The sequence below is a fragment of the Hemitrygon akajei genome, chromosome 1 (assembly GCF_048418815.1).
Source record: "Hemitrygon akajei chromosome 1, sHemAka1.3, whole genome shotgun sequence".
NCBI classification, from domain to species: Eukaryota; Metazoa; Chordata; class Chondrichthyes; order Myliobatiformes; family Dasyatidae; genus Hemitrygon; species Hemitrygon akajei.
Genome location: NC_133124.1, coordinates 105,046,679 through 105,066,604, shown reverse-complemented (window position 1 = coordinate 105,066,604; position 19,926 = coordinate 105,046,679). Strand labels below are relative to the sequence as shown.

At 35.1% G+C, this 19,926-nt stretch overlaps 1 protein-coding gene across 1 annotated transcript in view; it reads right to left on the bottom strand.

Annotated features, from left to right (window-relative positions):
* Nucleotides 1-19,926, bottom strand: part of ptpn23a (protein tyrosine phosphatase, non-receptor type 23, a) — a 61,412-nt gene that overhangs the window by 20,890 nt on the left and 20,596 nt on the right. Inside the window, exons 5-14 of the mRNA XM_073048845.1 lie at nucleotides 13,149-13,198; nucleotides 12,923-13,054; nucleotides 10,568-10,648; nucleotides 9,744-9,875; nucleotides 7,762-7,809; nucleotides 7,582-7,638; nucleotides 6,185-6,243; nucleotides 2,355-2,434; nucleotides 1,915-2,029; nucleotides 1,677-1,742 (exon numbers count right to left, since the gene is read on the bottom strand). Of these exons, the coding sequence (XP_072904946.1) occupies nucleotides 1,677-1,742; nucleotides 1,915-2,029; nucleotides 2,355-2,434; nucleotides 6,185-6,243; nucleotides 7,582-7,638; nucleotides 7,762-7,809; nucleotides 9,744-9,875; nucleotides 10,568-10,648; nucleotides 12,923-13,054; nucleotides 13,149-13,198 (820 nt within the window). The remainder of the gene's footprint in view (nucleotides 1-1,676; nucleotides 1,743-1,914; nucleotides 2,030-2,354; nucleotides 2,435-6,184; nucleotides 6,244-7,581; nucleotides 7,639-7,761; nucleotides 7,810-9,743; nucleotides 9,876-10,567; nucleotides 10,649-12,922; nucleotides 13,055-13,148; nucleotides 13,199-19,926) is intronic.

Sequence of the window (19,926 nt, the reverse complement as noted above, 5' to 3'; positions counted from 1 at the left end):
GCTGGTAACTCCTTTTAAGTCATGGTATTCATTTGGGTCCAATAGAAGCCAGTTAAGACAATTCTGTACTAATTTTAGAAAATGGACTTGAAACCTATCAAAGATAACAACATCATTACCTTTGACATCTTCTCCAATCCAGAGTCACAAAGAAATGTACCCCAAATAAAAAAACAAATCTGATCCTCCCCTGTATAGCTTCAATTGAAATTGATGAAAGATGCCAATTTAAAACAGGATTGAAAGGCCAAATCAATTAATATATTTAAGATAGATACATTTCTAGGTGCAAAAAAATATTATAGGCTAGAGAGCAAGAAAATGCATTGAGTGAAAAAGATGATCAGCCACAATTGTACTGAAAGGTACTCAAAGAATTGAATGCCCTATTTCTGCTCATTTCTTTTGTCGCTATATTACACCGTACACAGTAAAAAAAACCCCACTGAATAGTTCCAGAATATTAATGCTGATAGTTCCCTACAACTCCATTTAAAAAATAAAACAAACATCAACTCAATATTTCAACTGCAGGAAGGAACCTCTGATATCCCACTTACAGTTGCAACAAAAGGTTGGTGAACCTTTTGCAATTACCCGATTTTCTGCATTAATTACACATAAATGTGATCTGATCTTCATCTAAGTCACAATAACAGACACACACAATCTGTCTAAACTACTAACACAAACACAATTGTACCTTTCTCATCAATACAGAGTACACCATTTAAACAATCACACTCTAGCTTCAAGTATGTGAACCTCTGGGGTAATGCCTTCCACAAAAGCTATTTGGAGTCAGGTGTTCCAATCAATAAAATGAGATTAGAGGTGCAGGTTCTAGAGGTGCCCTGCCCTATATATATATAAAAAAGCAGGTTACTGATGGAGCCTGCTCTTCTCAAGAAAGGTCTGTTTTTGTGCACCATGCCTCGATCAAAACAACTTTCAGAGGACTTTAGAAGAATTATAGAGATCCATGAAGCTGGAAAAGCCTACAAAATCATACAAATGGAGGAAATTCAGTACTGTTGCTACTCTCCCTAGGAGTGGGTGTCCTGCAAAGATCACACCAAGAGCACAACGTGAAGTGCTGAACGAACTGTAAAAGAACCCAAGAGTAACAGCAAAAGACCTGCAGAAATCTTCAGAACCTGCTAAAGTTTCTGTTCGCGTGTCCACTACAAGAAAAACACTGAACAACAACGGTTCACAGAATGACACCACAGAGCAAACAATGGCTCGCCAAAAAAACATTGCTGCACATCTCCAGTTTGCGAAAGACCACTGGGACTCCAAATTGGCACAATCTAACACTAACTGCTCACATTTTTACATCCTTCATTAGTGCCCAAGGTATATTTCAACTGTAGTTATGATGCCAGCTTTTCTCTGCAATTAAAGCTAATTAACATTTGCTTTTCAATTAGTTACTGCAAACATGAGCATCACATTTTACATTGAGAGAAATTTCACTATCTTATTACTGCATTCAACAACTCTTTTTTGTGAAATTTCTCTTAGCAGTGCTTGCCTTAGCTACTTTAAAAAAAAATACACACACTTGAAAGGGACATGTCACTATTTCCCAACATAATTTGCATGATAAATTCTTTTTGAAAATATTGCTACTACTGTGCTGGTAAAGGTATCAATTTTATCACAATACATACACTAAGACTTCATTCTTGGTGTCTATTTTATCAACGACTTCACGCAATAATTTTGCTTTCTCTTCACTGGAAAAAATGAAAAGCAGAGATTACAATCACAAAGATATATTAAGAACAAAATGGCAATAAGTAAGAGATGGAAAACAATGGTCAAAGCACAAATGTATATTAATATTAGAATCAATGTTTACATTTTAGTAACATAGCCCTGCATCAAAATTCCACATCTCGTGCTCACCTGTACAGAGACGAGGCCTCATGAGCTTCAATTGGTACCAATTTTGCAAAGATATCAGGACCAGTCACATTTGGATCAGTTGGGTTAACAGGAAGGGCTTTTACCAGAGATGCTCCTATTAAAAATAGGTTATCACAGGGTTTAAACTATCTGTATTTATTTCCAAAAATAAAACTGCAGTTAATGATAAACTGTAGCTCTGTAGTTTATTGTTAAAGTTTCCAAATAAACAGCTTACTCTGAGGGCTTTATATGAGACACAGTATTATGTAGATTACAGCAAGGAAAGTGTTTGAAATGAAGAATCTAGCATTTTCAATCCAGCAAAACGTGTTAGATTAGAGCTAGTATCTCTACATAACATCTTACATAGGGACAAAAATTATTCAGCTTCATGAAAGAAATGCTCAAAATACTTGGTAGAATCACAGTAAACCTGCCTTTCACAGATGTCAGTGAATCAATGGGCGGGACAGCCTCATGGTAGATGAAGTCATTATCCTTCTTGGCAGCAGTGTACCTACACATAAGAAAGGTTATTAAAACTGTAGAAAAAAAATCTCCAGATACGTTTCTCCAATATTTCTTCTCACCCAAACTTCAAAATGTGAAACATGTTGATAACATTATCAAGACAGAAGTGAAGAGAGCTAGGAAGTGCTCCTCCAACTGCACAATGAGACATCAACTAGAAAGGTCCTCAGTGGACCTAACTGCGTTAACTGATCTAGGATAGGATACAGAGTAGGAGGTGACAAGAGAACCCGGAATACAACTGGGGAATAAGATGCAGACTCATCTCATAGCACCAGGGCTTAAAATTCAAATTACAAATAAAGGGTGCATATATTATTTTGAATCTCTTTGACAATTGCATAAATGTGGTGTGATGCTGTTGTGGGACATACACTTTTAGTAATTATTTTCAAAAGTGAATGGCACACTGGCTTTGAGATGTATCAAGATAATCTTGGTGCTAGTTATGAGATACGTTACTTAACCTACTTATATTCTCATTTACACTTTTTGCTACCAAAAACTATTACGCAGAGGTCAGTCATTTTTTTCTGCTACATGCTACATACAGTGGGAGTGAGCCACAGCAACAACTAAATGGAAAAACTGCATTTTGTTTCAACAGCACATTGAAAAGTGCAAGGTAGAAATTGATTCTTTTACTTGTCACCTTCAATATAAAGATAGTTGCAAACTTCAGTATTACCCTTTGCACTTGCATACCAAGCTTTGCCATTGATATTTTTTTATTTCCATTAGTTACTTCAGTGTTTTATTTAAGCCACTGATTTTTTAAAATCAACATTAAAGATAAAAATAACGACAAGTGGCTTGTTTCATTATCACTAATACTGATCCTAGTTTTCTCCTTTTTTTATTAAGTCAAAGGGCATTAAACAGGATAAATATAGAGAAAGTCAGCACAAGCAGCACCATCTAAAATTTTGTATGAGACCATTGAGGACTGAGATTGTAAATAGTTTTACCAAACTGCAGGAGAAATATCATGTACTAGGATCAAGAATTTTATTTATAGCATAAAATCAACATAAAATCAAGGACACAGATCAAATGTGGAAGCAAGGGACAGCACAATGCTTTAAATTGCCAATGATCACCGAAAAGAGTTCTCCACATACCATGTGGGTTTCCATCCACATTTCAAACACGTACAGGTTAGGATTAATAAATTGTGGGTATGCTGTCTTGGTCACGGAAGCATGGTGATACTTGCCCTCTGCTCCCAGCAATCCTCAGACTGTCTTGGTCACTGATGTAAGAGACCATGTGTTTCAATATACATTTGAGAAATAAAGCTAATCTAATCTTAACTCAAGTGCTTATACAGTAAATTCTGGTTAATTGGGACACCTTGGGACCAGTATATTTTGGCCCAATTAAAGCGGCTTCCCCAACTAGCCAAGGTTTCATGGAAATTGTTAAAAAGGGATTAAAAAGGACAATCTACTGTTTAACTAAGTAACAAGTTATGTACATATTTAAATGAAGTACAGAACAAATTAGAACACTGCCAAAACTACTACAGTACTATCCAATTTGGGTTTACAATCCAAAGACAATTCAACTCCAACAACATTGGGTGCTGCAGGGCTACTCTACTGGGGAGAGTTGAAGGGGGTTGGCCCACTGTACTGTCAAAGGAGCCGGTTTGGGTACAGGCAGTTGACCTAGCTGCTGCCCACTACTCAGAAGCACCAGAGTTGGTGCAGTACAAATGTGGATAACTGTCTTAAACATTTCACTTGTGATCACAAGACTCTGTTGGACAACGATAACGCAAGTTGCCGCACGCCTGTTACCCTTGTCTGGTGGAGGGACAGACAACATAGGAGCTGTGTAGTCTTGGCTATAGTGAGGACTAGGCCTGAAGCTTTGGATTGCCTGCTGCTGCAGACCAGGTGAGAGAGGAGGAAGCATTTACAGCATGGGGTCTGAGTTTGGCTGGGTCCTGGCCTCTGCTGTCAGTGCTGCCCTGCCATGTTGAGCTGTGGAACGACAAGCCAGATTACATGCATCTGCACACTGCTGGGAGTACCATCAACTGAGTGACATTGTTCCTCAGAATCTTGGACTATATATGTTTTTTGTCCCGAGTGAATATGATTCTTTGCTCACTACTTCGATTACATTACTCACTATTTTTGACTGTCTGTTCGCTGTTTTGAATGTTTTGCACCTTGGCCCTAGAGAAACACTGTCTCATTCACTGTATCTATGTGTGGTTTGAATAATAATTAAACTTGATTTGATCATTTCAAATATCTTATTTATGCTTGCAGAGCATGACCTTATCATGGACATTTACAAATTTTCCTGAAGAAAGCTAAAATGTTCAGCTTTCATTATTCTTGAAAATCTTGATCCAATTTGGAAAAGAAAAGCAAAATGTCTGAGCTAGATTTCAATTAGAGAGTATGGACTGCTTCAGTTAGATAGAGATCTGGCAATCTGCATCTGGAGTACTGTGTACAGCACTGGTCTCCTTGCAGAAGGAACCATGTAAATACATTATAAACATTTCAGGCTACATCAGCCAGAGCAATACCAGGAATGAGGAAGGTAGGCTTGGACACGGAATGCTTGTATCTGCTGGAGAGAGAAGGGATCTGATTGAAACAAGACTCACAAGTATCTTAACAGGATGTAAGTGGAGAAAATACTTTCTCTAGTGGGAGAGCTAGTAGTCACTGTTTAAAAATGAGGGAAGGGGGTCACAAACAAGGCAAACATTTCTCTCTCCGTCAGTCATCTTTGGAAATATCTTAATTAAAAGATAGAAAAAGCATTTTTGAATTTTTTTTTAAGGGAGTGTTGGAAAAATTCTTGTTAAAGGGGGTGAAAGATCACTGGGACAGAGATTACAATCAAATCAGCCATGATCTTATGAAAGACAGAGCAGACTCAAGGAACCATATGCCCTATGCCTGTTCCAATTCCTATGCTCATAAGTTCTGGTAGAAAGCATATTCTATTCAGTGAATACAGCAAACTAAGTTCCAGTTTTACAAAAGTGAAATCTTTCCACAATCAGATTATTCAATTTTAGCTTGTTACATTACCTCCTTAACCAATGCTTAAAATGTCCATTGTGCAAAGCTGACAACCAAAACCAAGTCTCCCAATGATGTCCCAATGGAATGCAGAGATCTAATTTCTTATTCATCCTTCGAATTCACCAATTCTAATTTTCTAAAATATTTATTTCACCTTCTGTAAAACTACTAGAGCATATTCTTTCAAAAAATTACAAAGTACAAAACCATCCAATGAAAATAAATGAGTACTATTTTTTCTTCATAAGACCCAAGATCCAGAGAAAAGGGCTAAAATTACAGATGGATAACAGGCACACACCAAGAAATCAAGTTACCCACAATTATTGAATTCAGTATTAAGCAATTTCCAATTTTTCTTTCAGATTTCAACATTTGCAGTTATTTATTTTTATTTTCTCATGAAATACAATTTCATAACAGAAGACTGCCAATTTTGATTCAACCTGCAAATGCATCCAAGCACAAAGAGTTCTTACTTTAAACAAGAATATCACTGGGACTTACAGTGCATGGACTCTTGGAGCATTGTACTGAATTACATTGGATCAAATATAATATCAGATAGGGTATATCTGATCCATACACAAGATAAGGAAAACAGAGGGGAAAACTTTCTATTTCCACTGCTACACTACACAAAATGAATCAGAAGCACATTAATTTTTTTGATTACTTACTTTCCTCCAATTACATCCATAGTAAATTTCAATGCTTCTTGTACGGTCTCCGGCTGCCCCTAAAAAAAGGAGAGATGTTCTTGGTCAATTTTTTGTATTGGAGACTGCTATCAAATGCAGGTGAAATGAATGACAACTCCTTCCTCATCCATCAACACAGAGCACATTTTCAAATCTATTTTTATACGTCTTTCCCTTGAATTCTTATTTATTGAAATCACACAGCATTAAGATGATTCTACAGCTGCTAGTGCTTTTATCCTCTCCAGCTTAAAATTACAGTACTGTAAACAGTCCAAGTGCAAAAAAAAGAGCATTTACCTCATGTACCTAAGCTACTATTTTACTCAACACAAATTTCCTTTTACTGACTATATCACTTGATTCATAAATGCAAAAAAGAGAAAACAGGAGCAGAAGGCCACTCAAGTCTCTGCCATTGTTTAGAATCAGGTTTATTATCATGTCACATGTGAAATTGTTGTTTTGTGGCAGCAGTTCAGTGCAAGATAACAATTATTACAAGTTACAAACATAAACCAGGTGAAAACAAGGCTAATCAACCTCAATATCATATTCCTTCTTTCTCAAACTCTAATATTTAAGGAGATAAATTTCTAGATGTAAGCTTATTCAATGGTTTGGTAGTGAATTCCATGGTTCACCAACATCTCAAAGAAACCTTTTCTCATCTTATAATTACTCCTCATTGTCTACTACTCCTTCCAAGTTTTCAATTTGAAGACAACTCACAAACTACTTTGACAAGATGTTAAATGGACCACATGTTCAGTACCAGAATTTCCACTGAATAATTTCCCCATCAGTAAACAAATTTTAAAACACCAGGAGCACTGAGTTTTTGAGAGTTTTTAACAAATTTTAAGATTGATGGATTCTAATATTACTTTTTGCTTAAAACTCTAAGGTTAGATTCACTTGAAGGCTTAACTCAAGAAATTGAAGGAATTGAGGAGAATTACAGAACCCTTATAAAGGGAAAATATTAGCTAGAATGCACAATGTGCTTTAGACAATGACTTTAGTCCAACCAAATCACAATGATCTTCGTGGATATGTACAATACCAAGTTTCACCAGCCAAAAGAAATATTCAGTAAAGTTAGAAACTGAAACTGAGAGCAAAATTTAAGGTTTAAATAAATGCAGGAAACTCAGAATTACAGTAAATGTTCTTTGTTCACAGATCTGCCATCATCCTCCTGACAAGGTTATAAAACCTGCAGTCAAGAGGATGCTGACAAGTGAGCACTTCATTAGGTTGAAGTGCTAAATTATTTCTTTTTAAGAAATAAATTCGAAATAACTTAATATGATACAATCACATCATTTTGTACTGCTTACCAGGCATTCTTTACAAAACAAACTGGAGCTTACCTTTGCATACTTGATTGCTTCATTTAACTTATCTAATGAACTTTGAAAGTAAGCAAGCTGCAACAACAGAACAAGAGACATTTGTAACTATTCTACAATGTAGTTAAGCAGATGTGAAAATTTTACTATAAAGTCATTCATTTTACAAATCGAGGGAAAAAATGAATATGTTCTGCTCACCCTTTCTCCATATTTCTGTTGTTCCTCTGATTGCTTGCCCATATGAAGCTATAATAAAGTACAGAAAGTTTTCAGATTGATAGTTAGCAAGAATCACAAGGTACTCCAGTGACTAGAAACAGGAAATAACAATTAATGATACTGTGAACTATAGAAATCCATTACATTTATGGAACAAGTTGCTGTCCCAACTGAAGTAGCAATAGTAGAAAACATTCAAAATAAATATCTCTGTTAATGAGACCATACCTATGCTGGTTTGGAAAAGCACAATTGGCAACAGCTTCCTTTTCAAGTGACTAACAATTTGAAACACTGATCTTAAATGTTAAAAGGGTGCAAAAAAGTCAGTTTAAAAGTGACCAAAACTTTTAGGCATACGAAAGTTATTTTTTCCCACCTGTAAGCTTAATTAAATAGCTATTACAATTTTGATTTAAAACTGACCTTGAAACACTAAGCACTTTGAGTAATCTAATGAAATGACAACAATTACTGCAGGAAGTTCAAATAATTCATCAACTCTGCAGAAAAGATTACATAATTTGCAAAATCAGGTAATGGCATGAATGTTCAGAAGTACTGAACAGAACATAAAGTTCCTCTTTTTCCTTTAATTAGAAGGGAATCCTTGAAACACCTTTGGATACTTACACTGCCTTACAAAACCATACAATGAAGGTCATATTGGTGCCAGCTCTCTACCAGAGGAACTCATTTTGTTTCCTATTGAAAATCATAATTACGCTTGCCTCCACCACATCTGTAATTAAAATGTTCCAGTTTCGATCAGACATTACACAAAAATATTTTTTCTTTCACTTTATACCCATGACCTCTAGACCTCCACCAAATTGAATATCCTCCCATTATCTGCTCTGTCCAGACTCATCACCTTATATCCTTCAGGAATCTCCCCTCAGCCTTCTCTCCTCTAATGTAAAAGAAACGGTCTCTCTAAGTTAAATCTTGTGACTGTAGCTCTAAATCCCAGGAACCAGCCTCATAAATCTTTCTGGGCCTTCTTCAATGCCTGCTCATCCTTTTCTAACAAAACTACAATATCTTGAGTCCAGACCAAACCAGTGTTTTATTAAAAATTAGCAGCATCCAACAATTAATGTTGAAAATCATTATTGTTAATAGTTAATTGTAGGAACATTTCTTACAATAAGCCATCTTGTACTCTTGAACAAGTTCTTACAGAAAGCAATTAATTTAAAGCTAATTGAAATTAATTGGACAGAGACATTGACTAAGTGCAACTGATCCTGCTTCTACTGGCATCCTGTTAGTTCCTAACTGAAGCAACCCTGTGACAGTGCCACATTAGGGCTGAACTACCCTGGTTAAAGAAGCTTTGAACTTTTCTCGAAAAAGGCCTGGAGTGTTATTGTTCAAAATTTAGTTATTTCTATAAGCTTAAAGCTTTCTCGATACTGATATAATTTTTGTGCTTTGAAAAGCGGTATTTTCAGGAAAAAACAGTAAGACAAGAGTTGGAGAAAGGGTAATTTCACTTTCTTCAGAGGATGTGGACAACAGGGACAAAACTTACATTTACTAGCTATCCTTATTACTCTAGAAAAAGTGAAAGCCAGCTACTGTGACATTGGAGTAGTTACCTAGATAGCAGTTACCAGGAGCGTGGAATCAGAAAAGCTAGAAATGGAAAGGGAAGCAGACTTCCTTCCTTAAAGTTAGTTACAGATGGAAATCGACTGTTAGGGCAACCTGTTAAGTTTTGTAGTTGGCATCATTAATGCTAGCTTTCTCCAAACTAAATATTCCTCTTTGTTGATTAAATGAATTTATATTTCTCAGCTATGTGGTTCCGAATACATAGTTCATCAATATTAGTTAAGGTCTCTGGATCAATGGTCTAGTTACCTATCAATATGCCATCAACCTGTGGGAAATGCTTTTGCAGTTATGTAGATTGAAAAGCTGTATTTTATCTTTCCCCATACAATGCTACTTACATGTGCAACTGCTGCATAGTAATAAATCTTCATCTGAACCAGCTTCTTCCAGTCTTTCTGAAATTTTCCTATAAGTGAAGCTGTCTCAGAATTTTCCAGTGCACGACAAGCTTCCTTATAAAAATCAACCACCTGCCAACATATCAAACTATAAATATCGACCATATTTCTGACACCATATTTAAAACCAGTGAAATTTCACATTCACAACAATCCAATAACTATAAATTGTCACTCAGAATCCATCGGACAGTTTTTGGGTGAGTGGATATATCATCTAAACCTGGCTAAACTTAGACAATATATCCACTCCCCATATAATCAGTTAATAATGTCAAACATGACAGCAGACCTTCTGATGAACCTTGGGGATGAAGAGAGAGTCACGAGTGCAGTTACCTCAAAATTGTTTGAATAGAATGCACTGGAGGTTATAAATACCCAAAGTATCAAATTCATTTAGAAAGTCACAGTGTGCATGACGTCACTTAAACAAGGGCAGTATCCAAGGTAAAAGAAAGCAAGTAGGTTCTTTTGATAGAGGGCATGTGCCAGAAATAAAGCATAAAATAAATTCACAAGTCTAAAATCAGTGTTTTTGATCTCTACCTACAAAGAATGAGACTATGAGAAAACCTTTTTTAATAAATTGATCAATTTAAATAGGTCCTATTAAAATCAATTCTGAGATAAAGATCCAAAGTGATTAAAGGGAATGGGGATTTTCAACTGGGATAGAAAAGGGAAAAGCACACATTAAGTGCCTTCAGAAATGGATTTAATGCTGCAAATAGAACTTTAAAGTGTACATGATATATACCTACTTGAGCACTGATTCTTGCTACAAGAAAACTTTTTCTGTTGTCCAACATGGATTTTTCCAAAAGACACTCCTGAGCTTGTCCCTAAACGTAATGATAGCGAAATGTAAGATTAATGAAAAATAACTTCATATTAACTTAATAAAAAAAAACTAGGCGTTATTTATAAAAGTCTTTTAAATAGAGACATAAAAACATACTTAATTTGTAGTTTGTCGACTGGTAATGCAGATTCTATGATTTCATGTAACAAAAAGCTACATTTTTTAAGAATGTACCATATCAAAGGACATAGCTTCTTATTTTACAAACCATAATCTACTTTATTGCAGAAATAATGCCTGCAAAAATGTCCATCTCTTTTTTGCTTTACCTTCTCAAAAGAATGTCAGCATCAATACCATATGATTTTTCTATGCAGCTATTTGCAATCCAAAACACAACGCCCTATTTCAAACTGCCTCCAAAATCCCTCACTTGGGTTCAGCACATCAAGACTGTTATTAACAACGTTTTCGTCCATACTCCTATGCTCTACACCCTGGGTACAGCAGAGTCACTGGAATAGATACTGGGATCGCAGGGTTTCCATAGGAGAGATCAAACAGAAAGTTGTAACTTTTTTTAAAAAATAGGTAGATGCACATAGCTATACATTACCCCTAGCTAAGGAGTCAAGGGTCTGGAGCCACAGTTTAAAGATAAGGGAAAATCATTTAGATGTCGCTCAAGATAGTCAATTACAGTTTAACTGCATTTAATAAGTATTATTTAGGTTTATATGGAGTGGATGGGTAAAAAACTTGGCATGTAATTAGTGGATTAAAGACTCTATTTCTGTACTGTACAAATCTTGTAATTAACCAAATCCAGAGTGATTCTTTTTGTTTACGAAGTATCTTGGCAAAATGAACTTAAACATTCAACGTTTCGGACATTCAACATCAGGACGAAGGGTCGTGGCCCAAAACGTTGACTGCTCATTTCAACTGACGCTGCCCGACCTGCTGAGTTCATCCAGCTTGTTTGTACATGTTGATTTGACCACAGCATCTGCAGTGTACTTTCTGTGAACTTAAACATTCATCCCCATCCTCCTAAATTAAAATTTCAATGCCTGGCTTGCAAGACCACAGTGAACATGCATTTCATAAACTCTAACAATGCTACAGGAATGACTTAAAGCCATCTCTCAGATTAGGCATTCCAATTACTACTTTACAGTCTACCACCTTCAACTTTATGCTCCTATTAAAATTCCCTTCAACAACAATGACCTAGCAACACATCAGAACAAATTACTTCTCCATAGTTATTTCACAGACTACCACATTAAAACACCTTATGTAATATTCCTCTACATTTTTAACAAGTCTACATATTCTAAAGATATTTACACATTAAAAAATGCAATGTTAACTTTTTTTGAATCTTCATGTTAAAAGAGCAACACAGCTGGGATGACATTTATCAAACAGTCCCAAACTCATACAATTATAATGCATGTCATTATAATATTGAATCCTTAATTTACATATGTAGGGAGGGGCTGGGTGTGTGTGAAGGAATGGGAGGGGAGTGACATTATCAGAAATTTTCTCTATATGGATATTATCTGACTTGCTGATTATTTCCAATATTTAGATCTTTCAGATTTCTTTCATCAAATCTTATTTTTCAAAGCTACCCCTAATGTTACAGCTATTGGGTTACGAAAATTCACCCGTACAGAATTCACAAATCACCATCCAAAAAAAAAATTAAGACACCGAATAATATTCACTCTTACTGAATTGATGCAATTTATTTTTTAGTTTGCATTTCTTGATGTATGCATGGATGATGTGGCATTGTTACTGAAAATCAAATTGCAGTCTGTTTTATAGGAACACAACTTCCCCTATATTATTACTTTTAAGAACTACTATCAGAAAGTTATCAAAATATTTACTTTATAATGACAATTTAAATTGCTCCCCTCAAATTCATTTTAGTTCTAATGACATTGATTGTCATTTAGGACTCTAATAACAGTTCCAAATGAACTTCCTTTATGGACCAATCCGAGTAGGAAGATTTAACAGGTTGATATCAGGACAATGATAAGTGAACTCAGATGATAATCACACAATGCATTTTCAAATAAAGATTAGTAATCAGGAGGAATAATAGTCTGACTTTCACCTCTGACAGGATAGTGAGGACATCTGAGGTAAGCTACCTCAATTCTGTCCAGGTAACACTCCTAAATATCTTGACGTCTTTACTGCTAAGCACAACAAACCAGCTGACCAGCTGCAAGGTGGCAGAAGACAAGTTTGCCAAATTTTTGAACCCCATACAAAGACTTGTTCTTACCAGCATAAGATTGATGTTAAGGTTGAGAATCTGGTGGCTCATGTCTACACTGAATGAGTGACTGAAGTGATCTCGCAAGTAGGTAAAAGCTCCCGCTGAGCATTGGAAATGTGTACAGGAAACCTTCATGCCCTGCAAGGGGTCAATGGAAACTCAATTATTGTATGTATTAAGTGAGAATCTTTACGTCTAGCTTGTTTTGCAATTGTTTGTTTGTATTGCCTACCTCCTCGGTAACTCTGTTATCCACAGCTCCAAGCATCGAGTGGAGGGCTCCTAGAAGGAAAACAATGCACAACTAGTTTAATATCTTAGTTGTTCATAACCTAGCCCCTTCTGTAATTATCACAATGAACCTTAAATGAGAATTCTGAGAGAAGTATATAATGACCTGGATGAAGAGGCAGAAGGATGCGGATGACATGAAGATTGGAGGAGTTGTGGATGGAGCTGTAGGTTGTCGAAGGTTACAAGAGGATATAGACAGGATGCAGAGTTGGACAGAAAAGTGGCAGCTGGAGTTCAATCCAGATAAGTGTGAGGTAGAGCGTAGAAGGATGAGAAGGGACTTGATAGAGGTGTACAAGATTATGAGAGGCATAGATAGGGTGGATAGCCAGTACCCGTTTCCCAGGGCACGAACAGCAAACAGGTAGGGTGGGGGGGGGGGGGGGGTGTGTGTGTGTCTCTGTGTCTCTGTGCGTGTTTGTTTGTTTTTTTTGGGTGCCTGGAATGACTTCCCAGGGATGGTGGTGGTGGATGCTAAAACATTAGTGGCATTTAAGAGCCTCTTGGACAGGCACATGGATGAAAGAAAAATAGCGGGTTATGGGGTAGTGTGGGTTTAGAACTTTCTTTTTAAGGAATATATGGGTCAGCACAACATCGAGGGCCAAAGGGCCTGTACCGTGCTGTAGTATTCTAGTGTCTAGTCTAAGCCATAACATGAAAATAGGGATCTGAAAATTGATCCAAATGACCAAGTTAACTCTTATTCGCAATGCAGCTTGAAATATAGTTAAGGAAACTAGCCTAAATTACTTGTATTCATTTTGCTAGGCCCAAGTTTTAACTAAGAAATTATTTGCATTACATTAATGTAATATGGTCTAGCAGGGTTTAATAAGGCATTTTTTTTCCTGAGCTGACAGCCACCATTTATAGTAACATCTAGGTAGAGCAATGAGAAATTATGTAATTGACTAAAATATAAATAGCTGAAATAGGAATTAAATAAATTGAAAACGAAATTCCAAATCTTCTTAAGCAAATGGGCATGAAAGAACTGGAGCACTGCTAAAATCCATGACAATTTCATAACTTTCTCATGAATATATCCAAACTGAGAGGTCTCAAGATGGTGCTTATGGAGTGAGACTGTTTTAGGCTTCGCTCCAATCCTTTTACTTTTTTCTACCTACAATCACCTACTAATTGACCTGTTTATACCTATTCTGAAGGGGTTGATACTTGTGCATTTTTTTTTCAACTGCTTGAATTATTTTTCAACTCGTTAAAATGTCTAAACCACGAGAACCTAAGGAATCAAAACTGGTGAAAGAACCGTTAACTTTGGAAGTAATTGCGAAACTTATGGACGACAGACTTGAAAAACTGGAGAATAAACTAACCCCAAAGCTTTCTATGCTCGATGAAACTTTAAAGACAGTCAATGCAAAACTTCAATCACTCACACTGGATTCTCAACAACAAGCAGCAGCAAGAATTTTAGCTCTCCAAGATGCCGCTCGCCAGAGAGATCGTAAAATTGAAATTCTGGAACAACAGCAATCTTCGACTTCTCAACTGCTGGATCATTATAAGTCTAAACTTACTGATCTAGAAAACCGGTCTCGAAGACAAAATCTCCAGATAATTGGGCTTCCGTAAAATTTTGAGAACAGTGATCCGACTGTATTTTTCTCTAAATTTTTTAATGGAAGCCTTCAGCTCAGAAGTTCTGGATACCCCTCCAATAATCGACCATGCACATCGTATTTCTCGTTTTCAACCAGCTCCATGTATGAGCTGGCCAGTGATTCTCCGGATTCATTATCCTTATACTAAAGAACATCTGATTCGGGCTGCCCGGAAAAAGGGTATGATCAGCTTTCAAAATTTCAAATTTCATATTCTGGAAGACTACAGTCCCGAAGTTTTGAGGGCAAGAATGGCTTTTAAATCGGTTATGTCGGAAATTCATCGGAAAGGCTACAAACAAGTGTTGTTATTTCCAGCACAATTGAGAGTTACTCTCAAAGATGAGACTTGTCAGTTGTTCAAATCTCCAGCAGATGCTCAAAGATTTCTTGAAGAATAGTACTTTTTTCACTACAAGTTGACTAACATATTGTATTTTTACTATTTGTATTAACTTTCTTCTTTATGCTAACAATTACGTCTATAGATTCGGACCTTTTATAATTTGATGATTCTTACGTGATGGTTGATAGTGTATTTTTTTTTTAAAAACACACTTAAGTAAAGGTCCGTTTTTATTTTTTGATTTATTCTGAGTTCGTTCTTTTTAAATTATTATTCTGTTAGTTTTGAAAGTAACTCATTAGATGTTTTTTTAAGCTTATATACATTTTTAAAAATATTTTTAACACTTAAATATTAAAGTTTTTTTTCTAAGATGTCATTTCTTTTTCCCATAAGACCTTAGTGCTTGGATACGTCACATCCGTTTGGATGTGTCTGAACAAGATTGAGAACTTTATTTTAAAATATTAATAGAATATTATCCATTTTTGGGTTTTAACATTTTAGTATTTTTCTTTTAATCCTTTTGTTTTATATATATATATATATATTATATAACACTAATTTTATAGTTTTGAATATGGGTGGTTTGTGTCTGCTTTTTTTCACTTTTTCGTTTGAGTTGCCGTCTTGAGACATGGGGGTAAAATTAGTATTAGTTTGCCTGCTTGCCTCTTTCTGGCTTTTTTCTGGGGTTTTGAAGGTGGGGGAGGGGGATTCTTTTTTGCTTTTGCTTCTTGCTTAGTTTTACTTCATGGGCTGACTTGAAACTATCAAAATGGTTGGAGTGTCGTAACTTCCGGTTCCTCCTTGAACTTGCTTCCCACTTCCGGATTCATGAGTTCATCTTTTTTTTTAAACCTTACGTGTTAATTGCGATAAATATTGGCAATATGGATAAGATTATCAATTTTGTTTCTTGGAATACTAACGGTTTAAATCATCCAATCAAACGGAAAAAAATATTCAAAATATTCCACAGAATGTATGCTAATATTATCTTTGTTCAGGAGACTCATGTGAGGAAGGAGGATTGTCAACTTCTTTTAGGTTTTGGAAAGGCCAACAGTATCATTCGAATTCCCAAGTCAAAGTAAGAGGCATTTCCATTTTTATAGATTCCTCAACCTCTTTTATACACTATGAAACAACTTCGGACCCACAAGGTAGATTTTTGCTTCTCATTGGTTCACTTTTTAATCAAAAAGTTGTTTTAGTTAATGTTTATGCTCCAAACACTGACTGTCCTGAATTTTTTAAGTGTTTATTTACATCTCTTCCTAATTTAAATGACTACATGTTGATAATGGGTGGGGATTTTAACTGTTGCTTAAATCCCTCGATGGATAGATCTAAGTCCACTCAGGTTCTTCCAAATAAATCGACCTCTCTTATTAATTCCTTTATGGTTGATTCTGGAATTTCTAAAATTTGGCAATTCTTACACCCCAACGACAAAGAATTTTCATACTTTTCTCATGTTTATCATAATTATTCAAGAATTGACTACTTCTTTATTGATCATCGTTTACTTACAGATGTTATTGATTGTAAATATGATTCCATTACCATCTCTGACCATGCACCTTTGAAGCCATCTATTAAGACAATGGATTCATCTTCTAATGCTAAATCTTGGAGGTTCAACTCTGCTTTACTTCAGGATTCAGACTTTCTTAACTTAATTAAACAACAAATTGATTTGTTTTTTTTCAACAAATTCTACAGAAGAGATCTCTAGTGGAATATTATGGCACACTTTTAAAGCATTTATTTGCGGACAGTTTATTTCATATTCTGCTGGAGTTAGGAAACGAACTAATACTGAAATACTAACATTGGTCGATAAAATTAAAGAAATTGATAAGATTTATTCAGTGACCCCCAGTAAAGAACTTTATAAAAAGAGAGTTGAACTTCAAATGGAGCACAGTTTGTTATTATCCTCCTTGATTGAAAATCAGTTAATTAAATCTAGAACCCAGTTTTATGTACACGGAGATAAATCTGGCAAATTATTGGCTAATCAATTGAAAACTGCTTCAGTTAAATGACAAATCATTAAGATTCGTAAACGAGATGGCACTTTGACAATTGATCATAAAGAGATAAATAAAGCCTTTCAAGATTTTTATAATTCTTTATATCAATCAGAATTTGCTGAGGATTCTTCCATAATGGCTGAATTTTTAAGAAAATTGAATATACCGAAATTAACCGTAGAAGATTGTGTACTTCTAGACGCACCTATTACGGAAACTGAAATAAAAGAGGCTATTTTTTTAAATGAATTCTGGTAAAGCCTCTGGTCCGGATGGTTATACTGCGGAATTTTTAAAATCCTTTTCTTCTATATTCTCTCCTTGGCTTTGTGAAATTTTTTAAAGATGCATTCACTGTAGGTAAATCACCACAATCTTTTTATGATGCCTCCATTTCTCTAATTCTTAAAAAAGATAAAGACCCCACTTGAATGTGCATCCTATCAGCCTATATCCTTGCTGAATACGGATTCTAAGATTTTTACCAAAATTTTGACCACTAGATTAGAAAATATATTACCTCAAATTATCTCTGAAGATCAGACTGGATTTATTAAAAACCTTTATTCATCTTTTAACATTAGAAATTTAATTCATATAATTTATACTCCTTCATCTAAAATACCAGAATGTGTCATTTCCTTACATGCTGAAAAAGCGTTCGATAAGAGTTGAATGGCCATATTTATTTAATACATTGCAGAATTTTAATTTTAGCTTGAAATTTATATCATGGATTAAATTAATATATTATAAACCTTTGGCTTCGGTTCTTACCAATAATCAGAGATCTCCTTTTTTTCAGTCGTCCCGTGGTACGAGGCAAGGCTGTCCTTTAAGTCCTCTATTACTTGACATTGTTTTCGAACCTTTAGCCATTGCCATTCGTGAATCACCCAATATTTTTGGTATTACGCGTAGGGAAGGGACTTATAAGTTATCATTATATGCTGATGATTTGTTAGTATACATATCTGACCCTGAGAGATCTATTCCTGCTATTTTATCCTTGCTTGCTCAGTTTAGTAGCTTTTCTGGCTACAAACTAAATTTTAATAAGAGTGAACTATTTCCATTAAATATGCAAGTTTCAATCTATAAACACTTACCACTTAAAGTTGTCACAGATCATTTTACTTATTTGGGTATTAAAATTACCAAGAAACATAAGGATTTATTTAAAGTTTATTTTTTACCTTTAATTGACCAAATCAAGCAACTTATTAACAGGTGGTCCCAATTATCTTTGTCATTGGTTGGTCAAATTAATGCTATTAAGATGATAGTATTACCCAAATTTTTATATTTATTCCAAGCATTACCAATTTTTATTCATAAATCTTTTTTTGATATTATTGACTCCAAAATATCCTCGTATGTGTGGCAGAATAAAAATCCTAGATTAAGTAAAAAATATTTACAGAAGCCTAAGAAGGAAGGAGGTTTGGCTTTGCCAAACCTAAGATTTTACTATTGGGCAGTTAATAGCCGATATTTAATATTTTGGACACAAGAATCGATTATAGCACCTTGCCCACAATGGGTAAATTTGGAGTGTAAATCTGTACAAGATTTCTCATTGTTTTCTATTTTAGGATCTTCGCTTCCTTTTGCTTTATCTAAATTGAATAAACATAACTAATCCTATAGTTAAACATACATTACGAATATGGTTTCAATTTCGTAAATTCTTTGGCTTGAGTAAATTTATCTTATCAAGCCCTATTATATCTAAAAAAAAATTTCAGCCCTCTTTTATGGATCAAGCCTTTGTATTATGGAAAAAGGTATAACATGCTTTCATGATCTATTTTTAGGTAACAGTGTTATGTCCTTTGAACAGCTATCCAATAAATATAATTTGCCTAAAACTCATTTTTTTAGATCCTTGAAAGTTAGAAATTTCTTGAATAATATGTTACAGTCTTTTCCAAAATTATGTCCAATGGACATTACGGAAAAATTTTTAGCTCTGAATCCTTGCCAGAAGGATTTAGTAGCTATCATTTATAATATGATCATGAAAATACAGCCAGGAGTATCAGAAAAAATCAAGAAGGAATGGGAAAAGGAACTTCACCGTCTTATACCCACTGAGCAGTGAGAGAAAATTTTACAATTAGTCAATTCTTCTTCTATTTGTGCTAAACATGCCCTAATACAATTTAAGGTTGTACATAGGGCTCACATGTCCAAGGATAAACTTGCTCGATTTTATTCTTAGTTAATCCAACCTGTGACAGATGTCATTCTGAAGTCTCTTCATTGACCCACATGTTTTGGTCTTGCCTGTTTGCAAGATTATTGGAAAGATATTTTCGGTATTATTTCAAAAGTTCTGAATATCAAATTGCAACCACATCCTATTACTGCAATTTTCGGTTTACCAATGGTGGATAATAGTTGTTTATCCCCCTCAGCCCAGCAGATGATTGCATTTGTTACATTAATGGCTAGAAGATCTATCCTATTGAACTGGAAAGAAATTAATCCTCCAACTATATCTCAGTGGTTTCCTCAAACAATTTCTTATTTGAGTTTAGAAAAAATTAGAAGTGTTGTCTTTGACCCTTCAGTTAAATTTGAAGAAACTTGGAGACCATTTATTCAACATTTTCATATAAGTTAAACTGACTTTTCCTAAACCTTACTTTTATTATCCTTAATTATTTGGATTTGAAGGTGCGGAGTTATTGA